This window comes from Nicotiana sylvestris, chromosome 3, assembly GCF_000393655.2.
Source record: "Nicotiana sylvestris chromosome 3, ASM39365v2, whole genome shotgun sequence".
Lineage (NCBI taxonomy): Eukaryota > Viridiplantae > Streptophyta > Magnoliopsida > Solanales > Solanaceae > Nicotiana > Nicotiana sylvestris.
In genome coordinates, this window is record NC_091059.1 from 100,678,988 (window position 1) to 100,689,286 (window position 10,299).

General features: G+C 36.8%; 1 protein-coding gene across 1 annotated transcript; it reads left to right on the forward strand.

The window, feature by feature from the left end:
• The first annotated feature begins 5,678 nt into the window (after positions 1-5,678).
• On the forward strand, positions 5,679-9,845 carry LOC138887754 (uncharacterized). The gene is made up of 7 exons (XM_070169534.1): positions 5,679-6,123; positions 6,770-6,918; positions 7,109-7,273; positions 7,466-7,971; positions 8,074-8,197; positions 8,640-8,840; positions 9,246-9,845. Exons 1-7 carry the CDS (start codon positions 5,679-5,681, stop codon positions 9,843-9,845), a joined length of 2,190 nt encoding a protein of 729 aa, XP_070025635.1.
• Positions 9,846-10,299: the final 454 nt, after the last annotated feature.

Here is a 10,299-nt window from a genome sequence, read left to right on the forward strand (position 1 = left end):
TCGAGCGGATTGGTGGTGGAATCAAGGGGTAAAGCTATAGTTGAGACTTGAGTGGTGATCAAGGCATCGAGGTAAGTGTTTGGTCTAACCCTAGCTTGAGGGATTATGAGTTGAGTCATACTTGCTACTTGCTTCTTGTTGAGTACGATGTATAGGCATGGTGATGAGTATCTATACGTTGGTGTCAAACATGACCGTGAGTCTTAAATTGAAAGTTGTTGTGTTCTGAAATGACACTTGGGTGCTTTACTTAATGATCTTCTATGATTGAGCATTTTCAATAATTGAACTGAGTACAAGTTGAGTTGAGATTGGTTATAGCTGATTCTCCCTTGCCGGGATGACTAATTCAATATTGTTGTGTTCCCTCGCCGGGAAGTTATTATATTATTTATGTTTCCTTGCCGGAATTTCTTGTGATTGTGTGATGAAATGTAAAAGGGAGCGGGTGGTACGCCTACCATGAGATATAATAAAATGGGAGCGGGTGGTACGCCTACCATAAGATATAATGAAATGGGAGTGGGTGGTACGCCTACCACAAGATATAATGAAATGGGAGCGGATGGTACGCCTACCACAAGATATAATGAAATGGGAGCGGGTGGTATGTCTACCACAAGATATAATGAAATGGGAGCGGGTGGTACGCCTACCACAAGATATAATGAAATGATAGCGGGTGGTACGCCTACCATGAGATATAATGAAATGGGAGCGTGTGGTATGCCTACCACAAGATATACTAAAATGAGAGCGGGTGGTACGCCTACCACAAGATATGAGAAATGGGATCGGGTTGCACACCTGCAACAAGATGAAACTGAAAGTGAAAGTTGCCTTATTTCTCTTTATCTGTGTTAGAAGTTAAATTGTAGTTTCCTTACTATTCTTTGATATTCTGTTTTATCTGCTACCCCGGAGCATGTTTCCCCTTTCCCCAGCTTTGGTCTCTTATTACCTGTTTACTTTTCTGCCATATAGTATATAACTGCACTGGTTTATCTGGAGTTTGGTCCTAGCCTCGTCACTACCTCGCCGGGGTTAGGCTAGACACTTACCAACACATGGGGTCGGTTGTGCTGATACTGCACTCTGTGCTCTTTTGCACAGATCCAGGTCTTGGACAGCAGTAGTAGCGCGGGAGCCAGCTTCCAATCCAGTAAGACACTGAGGTAGCCTTGCAAGCGTCTGCAGGCCCGGCGTCTCCTCTATCTTTATTTTAGTTTGTTATCTCATGTATTCGAGACAAACAGTTTATATTTTTCTTTCAAACGGTTGTATTTAGTACTCTTAGAAGTTCGTGAGTAATGTGACACCAGTTCTTGGATAGAGGCATATGTTGATTTCCGTATTATTGTTCAGTTTCTTTAATTTAAGTCTTCCGTACATTTATTAAATTCCGTTGTTTTCATGCTATCACTGATAACCGTTAAAAGAAGTGATTTGTTAATGAAGTAATTTGTTAAGGATTAACTTGCCTAGCTCACATTAGTAGGCGCCATCACGACTCCCGAGAGTGAAAAATCCGGGGCGTGACAGTTAATTTTCCTCCTTTTGTGATTTTGGTAAATTTGATTTCTAAAAATGTCATCGTAGATTTTTTTGGGATGATCTCATTATATACATTATGTATTGTGCACATATCAGCACGTTATAATTAGGAATAACATATGTTTGAAAGTTATAATTGGCTTACATAGATACTAAATGCATGAAATCATTGAAAATTTACTTTATGAATAGCGAAATGATATAAATATGTTGTTTGGAAGTATTATATCTATACTTGAAAGTGTTTATGTTATTTTGAGATCATTTTGGTTTAAAACATGTGAGACAATATTTAGATATTTGTGTGGTTTTCATTAAAGGTTGAAGATATAATTTGATATCTATTAATGTATCTTTACGTTAATGGTTCTATGTATTGACACTTGCTAATATATGATAAATATTTCCATCTTAGATGTTCTTATTCATGTTAACATATGCATGTCACCTTGTGAATTATATATTAATATTAAATTTTACCCTTATACTATTTTGCATACATAATAATATATATTGAAATTTATACGTAATTCATAGAATGTGAGATCAACCATATTCTCATTATTATTTAGAACCCTAAAGCTTTGTGTTGAGAAAGGAACACTAAAAGCTTATAGAATATTGTTATATATCTCATATATTATAGTAGAACCACGGAATAAATAAATAAAAAACATTGATAAGAATTACTCCTTAGTGTACTTAGAACATGGGCGATGAATCTTTTTGACGTGAAATCTTTATATAATCATTGTTTCTTTTAATTTTTTTAACTCATTTAGTTAATATTGTGCATACTGAAATGTATTACTCAATAATGGAGTTATTGTATGAAAAAGGACAAAGCATAAGAAAAGAGATAATAATTACAAATGAAAGGTAAGTTAAAAATACACCAGCTCTCATGAGAATTGTTCATTTAATTTACTATATAGATAAGCAAATGAAATTTATGCAATTTTTAATTTCAAAATGTAGGTTTGATCACACAACAATTACTTTATCATGAGATTTCGCTAAAAAATGACTATTAAATTCTTTTAAAAAATGAAAGATCATAAATCAATCAACCACACCATTCAAAAAAACACCTAAATTGATAATGTACATATTGCACATACCAAAACTTTACTTTTGATAATTTTATTGCATTACAAGTTGCGATGCTAATGAGACTTAATTTGCTGCTTTCAAATCTAGAGTAAGTGTATATTTTCTAATGGTTTCTTTTGTAGCTTAACTTCTACCTAATACTATTGCATCGTAAGTTTTTTTTTTTTTTTTTTTTTAAACCCCTCCCAAATTAGGAGGATCTATAGTGTTTTCACACTTTCCCTCCATGGTGACTCGAATCCAAGACCTAACGGTCACCGTAAGTCATAGCTCTAAGCTTATGATACTTTTAAATTTGTTGCGTTCAAGTCCAGCGTTAATATACATTTTCTATTAGTTACGTTTGTAGATTAATTGCTCCAGGGGAAATGGTCTTATTGTTTGGTTAGGATCACATCTTTTAATTATAATTTGATATTAATATTATTTTACCAACAAAATTATTTTATCCAACCGTATATTATATGACTTAATATACACGTGCAACGCACGTATCGAGAGACTAGTCTATAAAAAGACATGTTGAATTCGTAACTTGTAATATATGCATCTCTAGTAATGTACTTCCTCCGGTCCACAATAAGTGACCAATTTGCTTTTTTATTTTGGTTCAAAATAAGTGTCCATTTATATAATTAAAAAAAAATAATTTATTTTTCCAAAATTACCCTTATGTACATATCCCTAAAAAGTCATTTACTCCTCACATTTGAGAAGAGAAGTAAGTGCTACTATAACTATGTGCAATATTTAATGAAGGGTAGTTTAGTCACACCAACTATTTTCATCTAGAATTTAATATTTTCTTAATGGGTGTGCCCAAAGCAAATTGATCACTTATTATGAACCGAAAGAAGTTTAAATTAGTCACTTACAGGAAAGAAAGAAAAAATAAAGTGAATAGTTCCACAAACCCATAACCAAGAGATGACAAACATGAAGACACTTTGGGAGGTGTTTCTTGTCACTCTCCTTGACATCCTCTATGACTCATTTAGGAAAACAAGAAACTATTATTGTATTGGGAAAAATTGAGTTTACATATTAAAGTGGCGTAAAGATGACGTGTCATGATACATAGACTGGTCAAAGAGTTACAACTGACAAAGAGACACGAGTTGTAACAGATACGAGCAGAGGCAAAGGAAGAGGCAAGAGCGGTTATCCAAAAGACTCAGCGCTCGTACTTATTTAAGTCCAAGAATCAAGGGGAATGAATCTAACACTATATGGGAGTACAAATATAGTATTTAATGAGCCTTAAATACTAAAAACATTAGAGAATCTGCATTAAATGCAATGATTATGTAACGTAGCATTTAATGTCTTTAATTGTCCATAATGGCCTTATTATGACAAAGGCAAAACACATATCTCTAAAATAGCTATAAAAGGGAGAGAACGGATCAATTGTAGGGACACAAAATATTATCTGAATATACCGATTTACTTGCTTTTCTTCTGATTATCTTATTGCTAGCCAAATTACTTTCTTTTGATTATCAGTAACCCGAATTCTTCTAAATTAAAACTTTGACCGAAATCCTATTTTTTAGTTAAAAAAATTGGTTCCGTTACCGGGAATCTAATAATCTATCCTCTTTTAGCTTAACTTTCCTTGTTGCATCAACCATGTCGAACAACAATGACAACATTCAAGGAAACCAACAACTTCAGGGAAATCCACAAGGTAATCAAACCCTGACCCTTCTCCACGAGGCTCTCCTCGACGGTCTCGTGAAGGCTCTCCTGATGGATCTCATACAAATGAAAATACTCAATTTGAAAATGTTGAAGCTATCGATGAAGCTTTACAGAAACTAATTGCTGCACAGGTCAATAAAGCTCTTGAGGCTTTTGCTAGCTAGTTACCTGCTGCACCACCCACACCCACTCCAAATAACAACACTTTGGAGAACTCTCGTTCCGGGCTTGTTAATTAAGGTAGCGGTGGAACCCCTAGCGAATCACAGGAGGGAGAACCAGGTAACTTAGTCAATTCTGATTTACAAAATTTAGTACTAACATTGCAGAAACAACTCAAGGAGCAAAGTGACCGCATAGAACAAATACCTGGGGTGCCGCCCGTAATCAAAGCGATAGATACGGATAAATATTCGCAACAACCCTAGAAGCCAAGTGTTGCTCCCCTACCAATTCCAAAGAAATTCAAAATGCCTGATATTCCAAAATACGATGGAACAACAGACCCATTAGACCACGTGACTACATTCACAACAGGCATAAAAGGCAATGACTTGACCAAGCAGGAGAATGAATCAGTATTAGTCAAAAAATTCGGTGAAACACTCACCAAGGGTGCATTAACATGGTATTCTCTTTTACCCTAAAATTCTATAAAACCTTTTGCTGAGCTCGTAGATTCTTTCATCAAAGCACACTCTGGAGCTCAAAAAGTCGAAAAAAGAATGGAAGATATTTTCAAGATCAAGCAAGGGGACTCAGAATTGCTTAAGGAGTTCGTGGACAGATTCCAACGTGAAAGAATGACATTACCAAGTGTACCTAATAATTGGGTAGCTATAGCTTTCACAAGTAATTTGAATGAAAAGAGCTCAGAAGCTACGAGGCGACTCAAGGAAAGTCTTCGTAAATTCCCAGCTACAACATGGAATGACATTTACAACAAGTATAGAACGAAGCTAATGATAGAAGAAGATATTGTTCCACGATTCCAAAAAGAAGAAAAAGTAAGTTCGAGACGGGCGGAAACTGAAAAAGGTCTGATAAAAATAGGTACGAGCCATACATGGGACCTGCGGGAAAAGATTCACGGTCAAAACAGGACAATCAAAGGTATGATCACAGATCAAGGAATAGAGAGTCAGGCTCTTTATCAAGATTTAGGAATGATCGAAACACCCATGAGTCACGAGATGATGATAGAGATTTGAAGGCGAGATTTGGCGGTTACAATTTCAATGTGAGCACTTCCGAGCTCGTAGCTGTTTTGAGAAGCATGGGTGACAAGGTACGGTGGCCAAAAAGAGATGAGATCAAATCCAAACAGGCGCAACCCTGATCATTGGTGTGAGTTTCATAATGATCACGGGCATAAAGCAGCAGACTGTAGATTTTTACAAAGTGAAGTTGATCATTTATTAAAACAAGGGTACCTCACCGAGTTATTCAGTGAGAAAGGTAAGCAAGCTTACATGAAGAATAGGCAGGAACCACCTAAACCACATTCTCCCAAAAGGACCGTCAACGTTATAAACGGGGGTGAAGACATCAATGGTGTAACGTACACTCCAGCTAATAAAATTTCCGAAGTCACAATTACCCAAGGGAAACAGGTGAGACATGTATTAGAGGAAGACAACATTATATTTGATGATGTTGATGCGGATGGCGTATTATCTCCTCATAACGATGCCCTGGTAATATCTTTAATTATACATGATACTAATGTGAAACGAGTTTTGATTGATCCAGGTAGTTCCGTGAACATTATTTTGCTAAGAGTATTACGTTAGATGCAAGCTGAGGATAAATTAATACCAAAGGCGCATACTTTATCTGGATTTGACAATTCTAGTGTTGTGACGAAAGGAGAAGTAACACTACCACATTCGCAGAAGGAGTTGTCAAAGACACAAAGTTTCAAGTAGTATATATGGGGATGGCTTACAATATGATCCTTGGGAGACCATGGATCCATGAAATGGATGTCGTTCCTTCAACCTTGCATCAAGTTATTAAATTTTCATCACCATGGGGAATATGTCAAATCCGCGGGGATCAACATACATCCAGGAGCATCAACTCTGTAGCAGATTCAAGTACGAAAAAAGAAGAAAAATAGCAATCACAGAAGACAGTTGAGGGCACCACAACACAAACCTCAACTGAACAAGGGCGGATAGATGTGAATTCAAGGCCTGATACCATTCAAGAACCAGAAGAAAATGAAAATATCAAAACAACAATTGAAGAACTGGTGGTTGTGATGTTATTATACAATGGCATGATAAGAAAGTCTTCGTAGGGGCCAATCTAAGCCAAGGCATGAGAGGTAAGTTAATTGAATTTTTGAGAATTAACGTGGACTGTTTTGCTTGGTCCCACTCTGACATGACAGGAATACCACCGGAGGTAATGACTCACAAATTGAATGAAGACCCAACGTACCCTCCTGTCAAACAAAAGAAAAGAAAGCAAGGAACTTTTAAGAACAAGGTGATTCAAGAAGAAGTTCAAAAATTGCTAAAGATTGGATCCATCCGCGAGGTAAAGTATCCTAATTAGTTAGCCAATACTGTTGTGGTTCCAAAGAAGAATGGTAAGTGGCGAGTTTGTGTGGATTACACAGACCTTAATAAAGCTTGTCCTAAAGATTCTTTTCCACTACCACATATAGATCAGCTAATTGATGCTACTGCAGGGCATGAACTATTAAGTTTTTTAGATGCATATTCAGGGTAAAATCATATCAAAATGGATCCATGAGGAAAAAACTTCATTCATAACAGACAGGGGGACTTACTGTTATAAAGTAATGCCTTTTGGTCTCAAAAATGCTGGTGCAACATATCAAAGGCTGGTTATTAAAATGTTTCCAGAACATCTGGGAAAAACCATGAAGGTTTATATAGACGATATGCTCGTTAAAACTCAGCATTCGAGAGATCATATATCACACTTGTCTGATACATTTCAGATTTTGCGCAAATTTAATATGAAATTAAATCCGGAGAAATGTGCATTTGGTATCGCGTCAGGTAAGTTTTTGGGTTTTCTTGTTTCTAACCATGGTATTGAAGTAAATCCTGCACAGATTAAGGCCATTGAAGAAATTCCTGATATGCTTTCAAGCAAAAAAGAAGTACAGAGGTTGACAGAAAGAATTACAATCTTGGGAAGATTCATTTCTAAATCATCAGAAAAGTGCTTTAAATTCTTTTCAGCTCTTAAAAAGCAAGATCACTTTGAATGGAACGAGAAATGTCAGCAGGCACTCAAAAATTTGAAGATATACTTATCAAATCCACCATTGCTCGCAAAACCAAAGGCTGGGGAAAGACTGCTCATCTACCTTGCTGTTTCAGAAGTAGGGGTAAGTGCTGTTTTAGTATGTGAGGACCAAGGTAAACAATCTCCAATCTATTATGTTAGCAAATCTTTGTTAGATGCGGAGACACGATACCCTCAATTGGAAAAGCTTGCACTTGCATTAATCATGACATCTAGAAAATTAAGGCCTTATTTTCAATGTCATCCTATTGCTGTAGTAACCGCTCATCCATTACGCAATATATTACATAAGCATGAATTGTCAGGTAGGTTAGCTAAATGGGCTATAGAATTAAGTGAATATGATATCACCTACCAACCTAGAACTACTATAAAATCTCAAGTGTTAGCTGATTTCGTGGTTGATTTTAGCCAAGGGATTCAATTAGAAGCAGAAAAAGAGTTGCAGGTGTTCAACGGAGCTAACCCAGGAACTTGGACCTTGTTTACTGATGGTTCATCTAACGTAAAGGGTGTTGGTTTAGAGATTGTTTTGGTACCACCTATGGGTGAAACCATTTGACAAGCCATAAAATGTCATTCTATAACTAACAATGAGGCAGAGTATGAAGCTATGATTGCAAGTTTAGAACTGGCACGAGAACTTAGCATAAATCAGATTGTAATCAAAAGCGATTCATAGCTCGTAGTTAATCAAATGCTGGGGACTTATACGGCCAAGGAAGCAAGGATGCAGCAATACTTAGAGAAGGTACGGGATTTGATAAAGCAATTTCAAACCTGGAAAGTAACACAAATACCAAGGGATGAAAATGTTGAAGCCGACACCCTAGCTAATCTTGCATCTACGGCAGACGTGGCAAGCAATGAAAATGCTTCAGTTATTCATTTGTTTCATTCAGTTCTTGACCTCGATAAGAATGAGGTAAATTTTAATAACTTGGGATTGGAGGAATGTGATTATTGCTTTTTTGCAGTATGGTACCGTCCCTGAAGATAAGAAAAAAGCTGACGTGGTTCGAAAAAAGGCTGCTCGGTATTGCTTAAAGCAAGACAATCTTTACCAAAAAATATTTGGTGGTCCTTTAGCAAGATGCCGCAGACCTTCTCAGACGGAATACGTAATGAGAGAAATACACGAGGGGCATTGTGGGAATCATGCAGGAGGAAGGTTATTGGTAAGAACCTTAATTAGGGCAGGTTATTATTGGCCCAAAATGGAAGAAGAAGTGGAAAGTTTCGTAGCTAGATGTGATAAATGCCAAAGGTATGGTAATAATATGCATAGGCCCATGGAGTTATTACATCCGGTCATTGCACCATGGCCATTTATGAAATGGGGGATGAATATCGTGGGACCACTACCACAAGTAAAAGGATGGGTAAAATTTTTGCTCGTACTCACTGATTATTTTACTAAATGGATAGAGGCAGGAGCATTTAAACAGGTGCGAGAAAAGGAAGTTAAAGATTTCATTTGGTGGAATATCATATGCCGATTCGGTGTGCCAAAGGAGATCGTGTGTGATAATGGTCCTCAGTTTATAGGCACTCAAATCATAGAATTCTTTCAAAGTTGGCAGATTAAAAGGATTACGTCTACACCTTATCATCCGGTGGGTAATGGGCAAGCTGAGTCAACAAACAAAGTCATTATCAACAATTTAAATAAGCGTTTAGAGGAATCCAAAGGTAATTGGCCAGAAGTGTTACTTGGTGTTTTATGGGCATATCGCACAACAGCAAAAACAAGTACAGGAGAAACATCATTTTACTTGGTTTATGGAGCTGAAGCTTTAATTCCAGTTGAGATAGGAGAGCCGAGTACACGATTCACACAGGCGACAGAAGAATCTAATGACGAGGAAATGCGTGTAAATCTTGATTTACTTGAAGGAAGAAGAGAAGATGCACTAATAAGAATGGTAGCACAGAAGCAGGTCATAGAACGATACTACAACCGAAAAACACGCCTCAGATTCTTCAAAAATGGGGACTTCGTGCTTAAAAAGGTTTTTCAATCTACGAAGGCAGCTAACTCGGGGAAATTAAGTCCAACATGGGAAGGACCCTATAGAATTCATGATATTGCAGGTAAAGGAGCATATGAGCTAGAAACAATGGATGGCAAGATACTACAGTCACATTGGAATGTTGTTCATCTGAAGAGATATTATTTCTGAAGAATACCTACGGTCAGGTATCCGCATTTTAAAATTTAATTTTTGAATTGTTAAAATTTTACTAACGATTTTAGATGATAGGCAAAACGCCAACCCGTACTAAATGATGAGTCACAACCTGTATGGCACGTGGAATAAATTAAACTTCTTGGCTTATGGTTACAATTATTCTGATAGAAATTCAAACGGGTTAAGCAGTCTTCATCTATAATCGTACCTCCGAGTCCTGTATGTTTTTCCTTTACAGGAAAAGGACGAAATGAGAGGAACAATCAAGTGCTCGAGGCGTCATACTTCAACACTCAAACATTTGAGGGACTACATAATATACATGGGCATGTGTATAAGGAAGACAAAGAAGATCAAGCCCTGAAAAGTTCACTCATTGAATGAGTCAAGTACAGAGCAAAGTCACGAGCTAAGGCCAAAGAAAAATCTTACCATAGTTAGGGTA